The following is an 18,362-nucleotide window of genomic DNA, read 5'->3' as shown; positions in this document are numbered from 1 at the left end:
TGGTGCTATATTCTGTCTCGTGTTTGATTGTGACCCTGTCGTTGTTGTAGTAGAAGGTACTGTGAGGCCTATGAAGTACCCCCAGAATATTGCTGCATTGCAGGACCCATAGGGTTTTGACATATCTGTGGTATGGCAGTTCACTCGAATTTGTCCCTGAATGAGCAATGTGCACTGGAGACATTGGGTTACGACCGGTCCATCATCATAAAGCCGTCCGAAAAAGGAGGCAATGTGGTAAACAGAGGGTGGCAACAGCCCTTTGGGCACCACTCATCTATATTTTACAGGAGGGTGGAAGAGCCATCAGACCCCACAAGTAGTGGGTAGTGATAACACATGGTCACCACCCTGTTTTATATATATATATATTAGTAAGGTGAAAACCTATAGTTTTCACCAATAGTGGGTGGTAATAACCTGTGGCTACCACTCATTTATAGATGCTATTAGGTGGCAGAGCCTGTAGGCCCCACCAGCAGAGGGTAGTAATAGTCTGTAGGCACCATTAACTCCTACATATGTAGGTGGAAGAGCCTGTAGGCCCCACTGAATAACAGGTTTAAAGTAGCAATCTCTCAAAGAGCTGCAGCCCACTGGTTATAACAATATACCTATATAGATGAAGAGATGTCATTTTAACAGTTTTTCATTCACCAGGTTTTAGTTATGTCTACTCATTAAAAGCTAAGTTTTTAAGGTAGTCACTTAATGGGACCTTAGTGCCCTGGACCTAGAGTCTTAGGGTTATTGTGAATTGATTGAATTGTTGGTCCCAGACTTACCTGAGTCTTCTTGTGTTTAGTGTAAACAACAACCTTTAGGAGTCACCCCCCAAGGGGTAAGCCCTAAACTAGAAACCCCCCTAAAACTTATTTACTTTATTGAATTCATAGGTTAAAATCCAGTGGATATCTCATTTAACATGTAGGGGGACATTTATAAAAGGATTTACTCCCTTTTTCTTGCTTATAATTGTCTCTCAAATGTCTCCTGTGCAACTACACTGTTTTTTGTGCGACTTTATGCCTGCAGAGAGCGAGAAGAGCAAGTTTTTTTTTAGTTTGGCTTATGTAAGCAAGCTTTGAAAATGGAATTGCAGTAGTCAGAGATTTATAAAATGCGACTGTCGCAAAAAAAGTCGCACGCCATCAAAAAAAGCCATATATTTACTCCAGTTCAACTCTGGCTTACAGATTTTGCTTACATGAGCAAAATCTCAAAATGAAAAACAGAATGGAGGAAAAAAGCGATTTGCTTAAGTGAGACAAATTTAAAAAGGCTGCGTGACTTGTTATAGATTTGTTGCACGTAAGCAAAACGTTAAGCAAAATAAAACAACTAAAAAAATACATATATTAACAAGTTTTTATGAATGCCCCCCGTAGTGATTTTAAAATTACAGACTGAGTTCCTTATTGCATGAAACACATCCCTGGGTTACATTTCATTATGTTAAACAGCTGATTCAGTTTATCTCGATGTGTTTGGTACTCGTGTTAAATGGACATAAGTCTGGTATTAAAATTGATCTCAGTTAGCCCCCCCCCCCCCAACGTTTCGTAAGCAATACTGACTTTCTCAAGGGAATGAGGCTAATGGCTTGTGTTTAGTGAGCACGAGTCTATTGTCTGTGAAATTTATGAAACGGCGCACAGCGTTTAGTAAATTTTGCACATGGACTTTAGTGTCTATTCTCCGTAACACTTTAGACCAGAAAAGTCTCAAAAGTCACACAGCCTGAGACAATTATCTAAAAAGTCCCAAGTTCCATGCCCACAAAACTCTAATGTCCATTTTATAATCAGCCTCCCAAACTAACTCACTTTACCCTCTTTGTCATCTTTTTACCTTTTCTTCCATGCCCCCCACCTTAGCCTCAATATTCTACCTTTTCCTCGGCCTCCATGGCCTCACAAGCCGTATCCTATCTTATATGTTCAAATTCATGTTTTGGTAAAATTTTGACTTTACAAACGCACAGACAACAGAAGGCTGGCATGGCATGATGGGAGTTGTAGTTTATCAACAGCTTGGAGGCACAGTAGTTAAGAAACCCTGCTCTATGCCCTCAACTTTGTTAGTCTAAGTTCAAAAGGAGGATCATCCATGTGGTAATTGGCCAGAATCGTAGGCTCAGTTCTCATGATGGAAATTAAATTCCGAATTCCGGATAGTAAATTGGCACGGAGATTCCGCTGCAGCAGAGTCATGTTTAATTCAACTTGACTCTGCTGCTCAGTTCACACCGTAAAATTTCCATGCCAGATCTTTCCTGAATGGAAATTCCTTTGTCTGTGTCCGCACAGAGTGAAAGCGGTCATTCTTTGTGTGGAAGCCTCACGGAATGCATAACTGTCTATGAGACAGCGCATTCCTTTGCAGTCCAAGCGCCGGACTATTCTGCCAGCGCCTGCACTGTACAGAATGTGCGCTTAGAGATTTTCCGTGTGGACTTTCTGTTGTGAGAACATAGCCTTAGGCACAGTCATTATTCAGCAGCATAGTGTCGTGGAATTCAAAAACAACGTGTAGAGGAAGAGTGGTGCAGATGGCCGTAGCAACCAATCAGATTGCTTTTTCATTTTTTTGCAGGTCGCAACAAAATTTTAATAATTAAAGAAGGAATGTTATTGGTTGCCATGGTAAACTGCACCATGCTTGAGTAATCTCCCAAGATAAAAACACATGTTTTGAGTAATCTCCCAAGAGACTAAATTGCACCATGCACATGGCGTAAGTTCATATGCTTTCTTCGAATCAGCCACAAAAGTGAAATTGGAGCACTAAAATATAGAAAACCAAAACAAACAAAAAATTAGCATCAGACATCTACAAGGATAACAAAAATGACCAAAACATGTAAAACATTTAGGGATCATTGGGATTAAACTGTATTATTTTCGAATTTTATATATTATTAGATTAGACTACCCTTTATATTAAAGCTAACATGTCATTTGAAACGTAAACTGCACTGTGTCCCCTTGTACATCCCAAAAAATTGCTAAATTGCTTCCTAATAACTATTTAGATTGGATTTCCGCCAGGTCTGACATGGTCTGACATTTCTGCATATTTTTTGTCGATGGGACTTTTTTGAGACTTTCCAATAAAAAAAGTCTCAGTTGATAAATTCCTGAAAGCTGCATTTTATCATCTATTGTAGACCACTATACTATTTCTGCAGAGAAGGGCTCTAAAGCAAAAGTAGCATAAAAGTCTCAACTAAAAAGACAGACTTTCTGAGAGACAAATATAGACCGTCTAAGGCTGGGTCCACACTACGTTTTGTCCCATACGGGAGCGCATACGGCAGGAGGGAGCTAAAACCTCGCGCTCCCGTATGTGACCGTATGCGCTCCCGTATGCCATTCACTTCAATGAGCCGACCGGAGTGAAACGTTCGGTCCGGTCGGCTCATTTTTGTGCCGTATGCGCTTTTACAACCGGACCTAAAACCGTGGTTGACCACGGTTTTAGGTCCGGTTGTAAAAGCGCATACGGCGCAAAAATGAGCCGACCGGACCGAACGTTTCACTCCGGTCGGCTCATTGAAGTGAATGGCATACGGGAGCGCATACGGTCACATACGGGAGCGCGAGGTTTTAGCTCCCTCCTGCCGTATGCGCTCCCGTATGGGACAAAACGTAGTGTGGACCCAGCCTAAACTGGTCTTAACAGTTTGATAAATGTCCCCTAATGTGTCATTTTTACCAAAAAGTGCACTGCATAAAAACAAAAGCCGCCAATTATTTAAATTTTTTTTTTCAGTTTTGTCCCACAAATAATTCTTTTTTGTTTCACCGTAGATTTTGTGGTGAAATGATTGATGTCATTACAAAGTAAAATTGGTATCGCAAAAAATAAAAAAAAGCCCTCATATAGGTCTGTTTAACTAATAATGGTTAGGGTGCATGCACACCACGTTTTTTTAAATACAGTTCCCGTATCAGTTTTTTGATGAAAAACGGATTCCTCAAAACCTGACTAAACTGTATCAAAACATGTGTACAAATTTCAACCTGTATACGGTTAAAAACCGTATACGGTTTGAAAAATGATGTCCAGTTACATCCGTTTAAGAAAAAACGTATACTTTTTAACTTTTCATTCCATTTTGAATAAAGTTTCACTTGTTTGATTGAAATTCCAATAAAAAAAACTGTGCAAAGTCAAAAACTGTATGGTGCAAACCGGATGGAACCGTACACAAATACGGTTCTGTACAGTTTCCATTGACTCCTATGTTAAAAAAAAACAAAAAAAAAAACCTATATGGTTTAATACGGTTTTTCACCCGGAACAAAAAACGTGGTAGACTACGGTTTTGGGTACGGGTAAAAAAGCAGACAAAACCGTATGGTTTTTAACTTGAAACCGTATACGGGAACTGTATAGCAAAAACGTGGTGTGCATGCACCCTTAGGCTGGATTTGTAGTTTACGGGTGCTGGATCCGGTTGGGAGGAACGAAAACCGGCCTCTCCCGTATCCCAGCCGGAACCCCATTCATTTCAATGAGCCGACCAGAGTCAAATGCTGACTCCCGTCGGCTCATTTTTGTCATGTATACGGTTCTCTAACCAGACTTAAAATCGTGGTATACCACGGTTTTAGGTCCAGTGGGAAAACCGTATACGGGGCAAACAAGGGAATTTAGTGACGACTGGTGGTGGTTTTTGGTATTGCAAGTTATCAATGCCCACTTACAGCATATCCATATCTATGTATTTACCCTTTACTTACCTCCAGTGGTCCTACGCCTCCGATGTCCTGCTGCAGCCATATTGCCCCTCAGCCAATCACTGGCCCAGGTGGGACATCGCTGTCATCGCGGCCAAGTCACGATTTCTGACAGAAAGAGAACCACAGCCTGGAACTGGAGCAGGACATCAGAGGCACAGTGGGAGTGTTGGAGTTAGGTAAAGGTTTAATTTTTTTTTTTTATATATAATGTTAGGTGGGCATTCTTCTAACCCCTGTACCCCCTCACCCCCTGGTGGATAAACCCTTTAAGATACACTCCATTCATTTCATAGATGTTGCAGTGGTAATACTCTATCCACGAGTGTTAACTGTAAATCTGTGGACATCACTTTCCAGCAGCCTGGTTGTTATTATCACCGACAAAACAGGAAGTCTTAGCTTAGGCTTAGTGGTGAGAAAAAAAACTGCATGTTTTTAAGGATTATTTTAAAATACAGATAGCAAAATGGACAATTAGATTAAAATATCACCAAAATTCTTAAAAAATCTGTTTTACATTTACATTAAACACTAGGTAATTTTCCTGATGACACATTCTCTTCAGGTCTCTTTAGTGTATGTCTTTCCCGTTACGGAATGCATGTGTTGTTTTCAGTTCTGTTTTTGCTGTTCACAGCCTTGCACAATATTCAATGTCACATCACCATCTAGTGGTAAATCTACATTACTACAAGTGCACATTTTATCTTCTTGTCTTCTTGTGTATTTTACTACTACATTTGATGTAGATTTTTTTTTTTTACCCAGATCACGTCTCTTGGAAGACTTTAAACATGTGATGTCATTAGGCTTATAAGGAATGTGATAGTTTAAGTTTCTATACGGTAAAGGAGGAGAGCATATTTAAAAGAAGAAAAACTACCACAAGAGGACATAGTTTTAAATTAGGTGGGCAAAGGTATATGCAGTAATATCAGGAAGTATCACTTTACTGAGAGAGTAGTGGATGCATGGTATAGCCTTTCTGCAGAAGTGGTCGCTGCAAATACAGTGAAGGAGTTTAACCCCTTAAGGACTCAGGCTTTTTCCGTTTTTTCGTTTGACATTTTTCCTACTTACTTTTAAAAAATCATAACTCTTTCAGTTTTTCACCTAAAATTCAAGGTGACAGCTTATTTTTTGCGCCACCAATTCTACTTTGTAATGACATCGGTCATTTTACCCAAAAATGTACAGCGAAACGGGGAAAAAAATCATTGTGCGACAAAATTGAATAAAAAACACTATTTTGTCACTTTTGGCTTCCGTTTTTACGCAGTACATTTTTCGGTAAAAATGATACCTTATCTTTATTCTGTAGGTCCATACGGTTAAAATGATACCCTACTTGTATACTTTTGATTTTGTCGCACTTCTGAAAAAAAATCATAACTAGAAGCAGTAAAATTTATATGTTAAAAATTGTCATTTTCTGACCCCTATAACTTTTTTATTTTTATGGGGATGGGATGGTGTGAGGGCTCATTCTTTGCGCCGTAATCTGAAGTTTTTATCAGTACCATTTTTGTTTTGATCGGACTTTTTGATCACTTTTTATTAATTTTTTTTATGGTTTGAAATGTGACCAAAAATACGCTATTTTGGACTTTGGAATTTTTTTGCGTGTACGCCATTGACCGTGCGGTTTATTTAATGATATAGTTTTATAGTTCAGACATTTACGCACACAAATATATGTTTATATTTATTTTTATTTACATGTTTAATTTTTTATTATGGGAAAAGGGGGGTGTTTTGAACTTTTGTTCAGGAAAGGGTTAATACAATCTTTTTGCTTTTTTTACACTATTTTTTTTGCAGTGTTATAGCCCTCATAGAGGGCTATAGCACTGCACACTTTGATTCATTGCACAGATCCCTGCCATGGGTTACCATGGCAGCGATCAGTGTTATCGGCACTTGACTGCTCCTGCCATTCATATCACAGGAGCCGGCGCAGGGCGTAAATATACATCCTGCGTCGTTGAGGGGTTAAACATGCATGGGATAATCATAAGGCTATCCTTCATGTAAGATAGGGCCAGGGACTATTGATAGGATTCAGATTATTGGGAAGACTAGATGGGCCAAATGGTTCTCATCTGGCAACACATTCTATGTTTCTAGTTATGATTATCCCCAATGGTTATTACTACCCCTATTGCCATGATTGTAACAATCTACTTATGCTAACCCTATCTCCACCAGAGATGTTATGGGAGTTACAGACTTACAGTGGGGATCAAAAGTTTGGGCACCCCAGGTAAAAATTTATATTAATGTGCATAAAGAAGCCAAGGAAAAAGGAAAAATCTCCAAAAGGCATCAAATTACAGATTAGACATTCTTATAATATGTCAACAAAAGTTAGATTTTATTTCTATTATTTACACTTTCAAAATAACAGAAAACAAAAAAATGCTATCTGCTAAAGTTTGGTCACCCTGCAGAGTTAATATCTTGTACTGCCCCCTTTGACAAGTATCACAGCTTGTAAACGCTTTTTGTAGCCAGCCAGGAGTCTTTCAATTCTTCTTTGAGGTATCTTTGCCCATTCTTCCTTACAAAAGTCTTACAGTTCTTTGAGATTTCTGGGCTGTCTGTCACGCACTGCTCTTTTAATGTCTATCCATAGATTTTCAATTATGTTTAGGTCAGGAGATTGCGAAGGCCATGGCAAAACCTTCAGTTTACGCCTCTTGATGTAATCCCTCGTGGATTTCGAGGTGTGTTTAGGATCATTATCCATTTGTAGAAGTCATCCTCTCTTTAACTTCATCTTTTTCACAGATGGCATCAAGTTAGCATCCAAAATTTGATGAAATTTTATTGAATCCCTTTTTCCTTCTACTCGTGAGATGTTCCCTGTGTCACTGGCTGCAATACAACCCCAAAGCATGATTGATCCACCCCCATGCTTAACAGTTGGACAGAGGTTCTTTTTATTAAATTCTGTTCCCCTTCTTCTCCAAACGTACCTTTGCTCATTCAGGCCAAAAAGTTAAATTTAACCTCATCGGTCCACAGAACTTGTTTCCAAAGTGCATCAGGCTTGTCTATATGTTAATTTGCAAAGTTCAAACGCTGATTTTTGTGGTGAGGACGTAGAAGAGGTTTTCTTCTGATGACTTTTCCATGAAGACCATATTTCTACAAGTATCTCTTTATAGTGGAATAGTGTACCACAACTCCAGTGTCTGCCAGATCTTTCTGGAGGGATTGTGCAGTCAAACGTGGCTTTTGAATTGTTTTTCTCACAATCCTGCAAGCTGTTCTGTCTGATATTTTTCTTGGTCTTGCAGATCTTGCTTTAACTTCCACTGTTCCTGATGACTGCCATTTCTTAATTACATTTCGAACAGAGGATATTGACATCTGAAAACGTTTTGCTATGTTCTTATAGCCTTCTCCAGCTTTGTGAGCGTCAACTATTTTCAGTTTCAGATTTCTAGACAACTGCTTAGAAGAACCCATGGTGCTGATTGTTGGGGCAAGGTCAGATGAGTCTTGGCATTTAAAATCATTGAGATTGACATCACCTGGTCTTCCCAGATGATGATTGAGAACAATCCATGACACTGGCAGGTCTCAGCTTTGCAAAGGGGGCAGTGCATGCTATAAATTCTGCAGGGTGCCCAAACTTTTGCAGATGCCATTTTTTTGTTTTCTGTTATTTTGAAAGTGTAAATGATGGAAATAAAATCTAACTTTTGTTGACATAAGAATGTCTAATCTATAATTTTATGGCTTTTGGAGATTTTTCCATCTTTCCTTGGCTTCTTTATGCACATTAATACAATTTTTTACCTGGGGTGCCCAAACTTTTGATCCCCACTGTAACTAAATTATATAAAAGCTTGGGTCTTTATTTTCATTTTTCACTATTTTCACAGTACAAGAAATCATTTTGATGCTTCTCCTTAGCCAGTGTTATTGACAAGGTTGACACTACTAGTTCAGATATAAATGATTCCCATAAACTGAGTCTCATTGGTAAGAAAATTCCTAAGCTCATTACAGACAATCTATTTAGAGGACCATATAACCACAGGGAGAGATAATTCAACTGTACCTGATATTGTAACTTGTCCCATTGAAATGAACTGCACCATTAGGTACTACAGGACTGAGAGTGGCATCTGATGGCCCTCTGATTGAATCCTCCTTTTTTCTTCTTCTTCCAGATGAAGGCTTTTCCTGGCCCTGACTTGTCTCTTTAGTGTTTTCAGTAGAGATGAGCGAAGGTACAGTGATTCGATTCGTCACGATCTTCTCGGCTTGGCGTTTGCTGACTTTAGCCTGCATCAATAAAGTTCAGCTTTAGACGCGACCACCAATAGCAGATCAGGGGCGGAGGGGTTTATTTTCGTTTTCCCCGTCCTGCCCACCCACAATAGGCGGGGCAGAACGGGGAAAACGAAGAGGAGCAGCGCCGGAGTCCACTTACCCCTCCGGAGGCAGCGGAGCGACGGGGATCGGCGGGCGGCGACGGAGATCTGCGGCGGCTTGCAGCAGAAGAGGACGGCTCCCGGATGCGACGGAAGCCGGTGAGTAGTTGCCTAGCAACATCTAGAGGGCTACAGTCTGAGGCCACTATGGTGGTCTCTAGACTGTAGCCCTCCAGATGTTGCAAAACTACAACTCCCAGCATGCCCAGACAGCTGTTTGCTGCGTGGGCATGCTGGAATTTGTAGTTTTGCAACAGCTGGAGGTCTGCAGTTTAGAGACCACTGCACAGTGATCTCTATACTGCCCTCTAGATCTTGCAAAACTACAACTCCTAGCATGCCCACACAGCTGTTTGCTGTCTGGGCATGCTGGGAGTTGTAGTTTTGCAACATCTGGAGGTCCACAGTTTGGAGATCACTGTTCAGTGGTCTCTAAATTGTAGCACTCCAGATGTTGCAAAACTACAAATTCCAGCATGCCCACACAGAAAATAGCTGTCTCGGCATGCTGGGAGTTGTAGTTGCGTACCTCCAGCTGTTGCATAACTACATCTCCCAGCATGCCCTTCTGTGATCAGTCATGCTGGGAATTGTAGTTTTGCAACAGATGGAGGCACACTGGTTGGAAAATACTGAGTTAGGTGACAGAACCTAACTCAGTATTTTCCAACCAGTGTGCCTCCAGCTGTTTCAAAACTACAACTCCCAGCATGTACTGACAGACCGTGCATGCTGGGAGTTGTAGTTTTGCAACAGCTGGAGGCTCACTGGTTGGAAAATACTGAGTTAGGTAACAGAACCTAACTGAAGGTTTTCCAACCAGTGTGTACATTCACACGGGTAGGTTTACAGCAAGTTTCCTGCTTCAAGTATGAGCTGCGGCAAATTTTTCGCTGCAGCGCAAATTCCTAGCGGGAAACTCACCGTAACCCGCCAGTGTGAATGTACCCTAAAAACACTACACTACACTAACACCTAATAAAGAGTAAAACACTACATACTGCAAAACAACAACTCCCAGCATTTCCGGACAGTCACTGACTGTCCAGGCATGCTGGGAGTTTAGCAACAGCTGGAGGCACCCTGTTTGGGAATCACTGGCGTAGAATACCCCTATGTCCACCCCTATGCAATCCCTAATTTAGTCCTCAAATGCGCATGGTGCTCTCTCACTTTGGAGCCTTGTCGTATTTCAAGGAAACAGTTTAGGGACACATATGAGGTATCGCCGTACTCGGGAGAAATTGCACTACAAATTATGGGGGGCTTGTTCTCCTTTTACCCCTTATGAAAAGGAAAAGTTGGGGTCTACACCAGCCTGTTAGTGTAAAAAAAAAATATTTTTACACTAACATGCTGGTGTTGCCCTTTACTTTTTATTTTCACAAGAGGTAAAAGGAAAAAAAGACCCCCAAAATTTGTAACGCAATTTCTCCTGAGTACGGAAATACCCCATATGTGGGCGTAAAAGGCTCTGTGGGCACACAACAAGGCTCAGGAGTGAGAGTGCACATTGTACATTTGAGGCGTAAATTGGTGATTTGCACAGGGGTGGCTGATTTTACAGCGGTTCTGTCATAAACCCAAAAAAATAAATACCCACATGTGATCCCATTTTGGAAACTACACCCCTCACGGCGGAATGTAATAAGGTGTCTGACAGATTTTTGGAACAGTGGTACGTGAAAATGAAAAATTTAATTTTTTTGTTTGCACAGCCCACTGTTCCAAAGATTTTTTTTTGCTGTCCTGGCACCATAGGGGCTTCCTAAATGGGACATGCCCCCCAAAAACCATTTCAGAAAAACTCACTCTCCTAAATCCCATTGTTGCTCCTTCGCTTCTAGGGCACCCACCGAACACTTGACATACACATGAGGTATTTTCTTACTCGAGAGAAATTGGGTTACAAATTTTGAGAGGATTTTTTTCCTTTTACCCCTTGTAAAAATTCAAAAACTGGGTCTACAAGAACATGCCAGTGTAAAAAATGAAGATTTTGAATTTTCTCCTTCACTTTGCTGCTATTCCTGTGAAACACCTAAAGGGTTAACACACTTACTGAATGTCATTTTGAATACTTTGAGTGGTGCAGTTTTTATAATGGGGTCATTTATGGGGTATTTCTAACCAGAAGACCCTTCAAATCCACTTCAAACCTGAACTGGTCCCTGAAAAATTCTGATTTTGAAAATTTTGGGAAAAATTGGAAAATTGCTGCTGAACTTTGAAGCCCTCTGGTGTCTTCCAAAAGTAAAAACTCATCAATTTTCTGATGCAAACATAAAGTAGACATATTGTATATGTGAATCAATATATAATTTATTTGGAATATCCATATTCCTTATAAGCAGAGAGCTTCAAAGTTAGAAAAATGCTAAATTTTCTAATTTTTCATGACATTTTTGAATTTTTCACCAAGAAAGGATGCAAGTATCGCCGAAAATTTACCACTAACATAAAGTAGAATAGGTCACGAAAAAACAATCTCGGAATCAAATTTAAAAGTAAAAGCATCCTAGAGTTATTAATGCTTAAAGTGACAGTGGTCAGATTTGCAAAAAATGCTCCCGTCCTTAGAGTCATAATGGGCTCCGTCCCCAAGGGGCTAAAACATTGTGGCTTGAACCCTACTTGGTGGGGGATAAGTCACCCAAGTCATCCGGCATTCAGAGTTCAAATACAGCAGCGTGTGGACCATTTTTAGCCCAAGGCAGCTCATCTGATCAGGCATTGTTCAGTCAAATGTATCGCCCAGTGTCAGTCCCTTCGGGATCCATCCCTCATTCATCTTAATAAAGGTGAGGTAATCCAGAATTTTTTGACCAAGGCGATTCCTCTTCTCAGTGACAATACATCCTGCTGCACTGAAGGTCCTTTCTGACAGAACACTTGAAGCGGGACAGGCCAGAAGTTCGAGCGCATATTGGGATAGCTCAGGCCACAGGTCAAGCCGGCACACCCAGTAGTCAAGGGGTTCATCGCTCCTCAGAGTGTCGATATCTGCGGTTAAGGTCAGGTAGTCTGCTACCTGTCGGTCAAGTCGTTCTCTGATGGTGGACCCCGAAGGGCTGTGGCAATGCGTAGGACTTAAAAAGCTCTACATGTTCTCCATCAATAGCATGTCTGTAAAGCATCCTGTCCTTGTCGGCGTGTTCGGGGGAGGAGGAGGAGGATTACTTTCACCTCTTCCCCTGTTAGATCCCTGTTGTGCTGTGACATGACCCTTATACGTTGTGTACAGCATACTTCTTAAAATTTATTTTGGACCTGCTGAATCCTTTCCGCCTTGCTGTAATGCGGTAACATGTCAGGCATTTTATGTTTATACCGGGGGTCTAGTAGCGTGGACACCCAGTACAGGTCGTTCTCCTTCATCCTTTTTATACGAGGGTCCCTCAACAGGCACAACAGCATGAAAGACCCCATTTGCACAAGGACGGATGCCGAGCTACTCGTGTCCCCTTCCTCGTCCTCACTGATGTCAGGGAAGGTATAATCTTCTTCCCCCCCAGCCACATACAACACCACGGGAACCAGATAGGTGACAAGGAGCACCCTGGGATTCCTGCTGTGGTTGGTCTTCCTCCTCCTCTCCAAGGCCACATTCCTCCTCTGACTCCTCTTCCTCACAATCCTCTTCCAGCGTTGCCGCAGGTCCAGCAAGCGATGCTGATAAGGCTGTTTCTGGTGGTGATGGTGTCCACAACTCTTCCTCTTCACGCTCATCTACTGCCTGATCCAGCACTCTTCGCAGGGCACGCTCCAGGAAGAAAACAAACGGTATGAGTTCGTTGATGGTGCCTTCGGTGCGACTGACCAGGTTTGTCACCTCCTCAAAATGACGCATAAGCCTACAGGCATTGCGCATGAGCCTCCAGTAACATGGCAAAAAAATTCCCAGCTCCGCAGATGATGTCCTAGCACTCCGGTCATACAAATATTCATTGACGGCTTTTTCTTGTTGGAGCAGGTGGTCGAACATTAGGAGTGTTGAATTCCAACGTGTTGGGCTGTCGCAAATCAAGCGCCTCACTGGCATGTCATTTCGCCGCTGGATATCTGACAAGTGCGCCATGGCCGTGTAGGAACGCCTGAAATGGACACACACCTTCCTGGACTGCTTCAGGACATCCTGTAAGCCTGGGTACTTGAGCACAAAGCGTTGTACAATCAGATTACACACGTGTCAACTTGCCCAACCTCAATGCCGCCAACAAATTTGTTCCGTTGTCACAAACCACCTTGCCGATCTCCAGTTGGTGCGGAGTCAGCCACTGGCCACCTGTGCGTTCATGGCCGACAGGAGTGCTGGTGCGGTGTGACTCTCCGCTTTGAGGCAAGTCAACCCCAAGATGGCATGACACTGCTGTATGTAGATGTGGAATAGCACCTAGGGAGCTGGGGGGGGGGGTGCCGGTGATGTGGAGCAAGACGCAGCAGTGGAAGTGGACTCCACCGAGGATGTTATGGAAGAGGATAGAGTAGGAGGAGTAGAGGAGGTGGCAGCAGGCCTGCCTGCAAGTCATGGCGGTGTCACCAACTCCTCTGTAGAGCCACGCATTCCATGCTTGGCAGCCATCACCAGGTTTACCCAATGCGCAGTGTAGGTGATATACCTGCCCTGACCATGCTTTGCAGACTAGGTATCAGTGGTCAGATGGACCCTTGCCCCTACACTGTGTGCCAGACATGCCATAATTTCCTTTTTCACAATGGAGTAAAGGTTGGGGATTGCCTTTTGTGCAAAAAAATTTCAGCCAGGTACCTTCCACTGCGGTGTCCCAATGGCTACAAATTTTTTAAAGGCCTCAGACTCCACCAGCTTGTATGGTAAAAGCTGGCGGGCTAGCAGTTCCGACAAGCCAGCTGTCAGACACCGGGCTAGGGGGTGACTTTGAGACATTGGCTTCTTGTGCTCAAACATCTCCTTGACAGACACCTGACTGTGGGCAGATGAGCAGGAACTGCTCAAGGCGAGAGACGGATGGTTGAGAGGGGGCAAGGAGGGCAGCAGTGGTTGACCTGGCTGAAGATGCTGGACCAGGAGGAGGATGGCGGCTTTGACTTTGTGTGCTGCTTGTACTGACGTGTTGATCCCATAGGCTTTTGTGATGTGACATCATGTGCCTTCGCAAAGCAGTTGTGCCTAGATAGGTTCCCACGACTCAATTTCTTCTGGCACAGGTTGCAAATTGCCTCGCTGTTGTCAGAGGCAGACACACAAAAAAAAATGCCACACTGCTGAGCTCTGCGATGACGGCATTCTGGTGGTGGCAACAGCATGCGTTGATTGGCGTCCCGTCTGGCTGACCCCGGGTGCCGATGCATGCTGTCTGACTGTGCCACTGGTTCCTTGCGACGACCTCCCCCTGCTTCCAACTCATCTCCTCCTCCTCCTCTGTCTCCCCATTTGAACTTTCCCCCTCTTCTCTTCTAGCGGGCACCCATGTGGCATCCACGAACACAACATCATCATGAACACCTTCACCGCTGACACCTCAAGAAAGGAAGCAGCAGCGGATACAACATCACCACAACGTACGTCCATGTGTGTAATGCTGCCTGACTGAGACATATCCCTGTTAACTACATCCTCTGGCAATAATGGTTGTGCATCACTCATGTCTTCAAACTGATGTGTAAATAACTCCTCTGACAGATCAAGTAAAGCTGCTGTGGTGCTAGTGTTGGTGGCAGGCGGTAGCATGAGAGGTGCCCGAAGCTAAGCTAGATGAGATGGATGGTGCGTCAAGGTTCCGAGCGGGAGCTGTAGTAGATTGGGTGTCTTATGATAGCGAGTCAACTAAGTCCTCTGAACACTGGCCATTCTAGGGCCAAAGGGAATCCCAGCACCACGACGGCCCCTGCAGGGTGGCCTTCCTCTGCCTGTCATTTTTTGGGTTAAATTTGCACAAGTGTCACACCAAATGTGATTTGCACTAGGGTGACACAATTTGCCCTGCAGGCAAGAAACCTCACAACTGTGACGTGAACTGACAGTGACTTTTTTTTTCCAACAGCCAAAAAAAATTTTTTTTTATTTTTATTTGCACTAGTTTGACAATGAGCAAAAAAAAGCTTGCCAGCGGAGTTCCCCTTTTAAGCAGTGGTCCCCAACCAGGATGCCTCCAGCTGTTGCAAGACACAGACTGATATTTGAGCCCTAAAAAGGGCTTTTTTGGCTGCTGTCCTTAAAGCAGATATTACACTAGTGCTTTAGGAGTAAACTGGACCCTGAATACACCACCTAGCAGCAACCTAGCTATCGCTTTCCCTATACAGAAGGAGCAGCTTCTCTGACCCTCCACTTTTTAAGCCTGCAGCATGCCGAATGAGGGTAAAATGGTTTGTCCGTGCAAGAGGTAGGAGGGTCTGAAAGGGAGGGACTGCTGCTGATTGGCTGTAATGTGTCTGCTGACTGACTCACAGGGTCAAGGTTTACCGCAATGTTAAAGTATAGGGGGCGAATCGAACTTCACATATGTTCGCCCGGCGAGGCGAACATTCTAAATTCGCCGGCGAACAATTTGCTACATCTCTACTGAGGATTCCCAGAGAGTGCTCTGTGCAGTGTAACTGCATTTGCCAGGCCCTCGCTACTCCCGACTTCTGTAGCGAGGGTCCCGGCGCATGCACAGTTACACTGTGCAGAGCGCTCTCTGGGGACACACAGCTCTCAAGTCATCAGGACGTAAGAGCTATGTAAAATCTTCAAGTGCATGCGCTCTGTAGACCGATTGCTGCACTCCGGGGGCATGTAAAGAACATGAATATGCAAACAAGAATGCTTAGGCCCCTTCCTCCAGGACTAAAAGAAACATGAATGCCAGGAGACAGCCTTCAAAGCACAAGTACAGAGAGGACAAAAAGAACTTTATCAGGGAGGAACTCCGTGTGCAGGGCACACAGTAAAGTAAGTGGACTCCAGTTCACCCACACCATCACCCAGTATATTGGGTTTAGTTTGTGTGAACTGGCTGTCTGTTTTCCTTGAAGTAAAAGCCCACTGGTGTATGATTAACAAGCATTATCTAGAGGCTCACATGTCAAGATAAATCTAGTGCCTCTCTGGCTGCCCATGTGACAGTTTGAAGCCTACGTAGATGTCCACTGCAATTTACACAAGTTATTATGAATAAAAAGTGTTGTGCCCTACCTCCTTTACAAGAAGTCCCCACCCAAGTTTTGTAAAAGTGGTAGTTAACAGCCCCAAAAGTAAAATTTGTGTTTTGTTTTAAAAAAAAAAATTTAAAAAAGTATTTACCATGATAATTCTCTCAATCTTCAACACTAAATCAGTCCCTGCTTTATTTCTAATACCCACCCAGTCCAGAGTACAGTACAAAATCCTCACCATCACCCACAAAGCTCTCCACAGTGCTGCACCTCCTCCCTCAACTCTGTCCGCCAATCTACACATGCTCTGCACTCTAGTGATCTGAAATAATTTTCTATAATCCGAACCTCTCCCTTCTCCAAGACTTTGTTTGTGCTGCATCATTTCTTTGGAATACAATACCCTAAACCCTAACACTTATACCCAACATCCAGTTTTAAATACGCAAAAAAAAAAAAAAGAAAGCCAGATATTATTTATGTTTCGTCCCCACATGGCCAGACCAACTGTATTGTAATAGACCCCTATTACCTGTACTGGACTGTTTTTCCTTTTCGAATATGCTGTGACAGACATAAGTAGCGGGGGGGGGGTGGGTTTGGGGGAAGAGAACAACTTTCCTTCCTCTACCCCCTCCCCCAGCTGAGAGAAATGATGTGTCACTTTGTACTGGTTAGGACATAAACATGTATAACCCTTTTAAAGCATAGAGATATAATTGAGCCCATTATTCTTCATGTCTAGTTGTCGTACAAAGGATTAAAGAACTTGTAAACAACAATGATGCACCACTTTTTATTTGTACAAAACAGCTGAATTTTTTATTTTAGATCCTTAGTAGGGTTTCACTTTATTTAACAGGGGCTATCAGAACCATTGTTAATCTTCAATCACTATAATTGAGCACTTAAATATTTAAGATAAATCTGTACAACATATAGACTGAACAATGTGGCCAGTAGGCTAAAGATGTTCAGAATTCATCATCCTCTTCCTCTCCACCATTACCAGACTCTGTCCCCACCTCTTCATAGTCCTTTTCTAGAGCAGCCATATCCTCTCTTGCTTCAGAGAATTCTCCTTCCTCCATTCCCTCTCCCACGTACCAGTGAACAAATGCCCTCTTAGAATACATGAGATCAAATTTATGGTCCAGCCTGGCCCAGGCCTCTGCAATTGCTGTTGTATTACTCAGCATACATACTGCACGTTGAACTTTAGCCACATCCCCTCCTGGAACTGCAGTGGGAGGCTGGTAGTTTATTCCCACCTTAAATCCAGTAGGACACCAGTCAACAAACTGGATTGACCGCCTGGTTTTAATAGCAGCTATTGCGGCATTTACATCTTTGGGCACCACATCACCCCTGTATAACAAGCAGCAGGCCATATATTTACCACGTCTGGGGTCACATTTAACCATCTGATTTGAGAATTCAAAACAAGCGTTTGTAATCTCTGGGACAGACAGTTGTTCGTGGTAAGCCTTCTCTGCTGATATAATGGGGGAGTAAGTTACTAGTGGGAAGTGTATTCTAGGATAGGGCACCAAGTTAGTTTGGAACTCTGTTAAGTCAACATTCAACGCACCATCAAACCTCAGAGAGGCTGTAATAGAGGAAACTATTTGGGCAATTAATCTGTTAAGGTTAGTATAAGATGGACGCTCAATGTCCAGATTACGGTTACAGATATCATAGATCGCCTCATTGTCCACCATAAAGGCACAATCTGAGTGCTCCAGAGTTGTGTGGGTTGTCAGAATAGAATTGTAAGGTTCCACCACAGCAGTAGAGATCCTGGGGGCAGGATACACTGAAAACTCAAGCTTTGATTTTTTCCCATAGTCAACAGATAGACGCTCCATCAATAGTGAAGTAAAGCCAGATCCTGTGCCACCTCCAAAACTGTGAAATACCAAAAATCCTTGAAGGCCAGAGCACTGGTCAGACTGCAAGAGAAAGTCACAAGTTATGCTTCATAAAAATAGTAGTAGACATTTAAGCCAGCATAAGTGCAAGATTGGCAGTCAAGGCTGCCCAGTAT

At 42.8% G+C, this 18,362-nt stretch overlaps 2 protein-coding genes across 8 annotated transcripts in view; one reads left to right on the top strand and one right to left on the bottom strand.

Moving 5' to 3' along the window:
- The window catches only part of LOC130368871 (tubulin alpha-8 chain-like), a 51,163-nt gene that overhangs the window by 7,577 nt on the left and 25,224 nt on the right, over window positions 1-18,362 (top strand). The gene's annotated exons all lie outside the window — the stretch shown is intronic.
- The window catches only part of LOC130368870 (tubulin alpha-3 chain-like), a 35,141-nt gene continuing 33,919 nt past the window's right edge, over window positions 17,141-18,362 (bottom strand). For both annotated transcript variants that reach the window (XM_056573198.1, XM_056573196.1), the window contains exon 4: window positions 17,141-18,267. In XM_056573198.1, coding sequence (XP_056429173.1) covers window positions 17,290-18,267 — 978 coding nt within the window. In that variant the 3' untranslated portion in view covers window positions 17,141-17,289. The remainder of the gene's footprint in view (window positions 18,268-18,362) is intronic.

The sequence above is a fragment of the Hyla sarda genome, chromosome 4 (genome assembly GCF_029499605.1).
Source record: "Hyla sarda isolate aHylSar1 chromosome 4, aHylSar1.hap1, whole genome shotgun sequence".
Taxonomy (NCBI): Eukaryota; Metazoa; Chordata; class Amphibia; order Anura; family Hylidae; genus Hyla; species Hyla sarda.
This window is presented reverse-complemented; position numbering and strand designations above follow the sequence as displayed.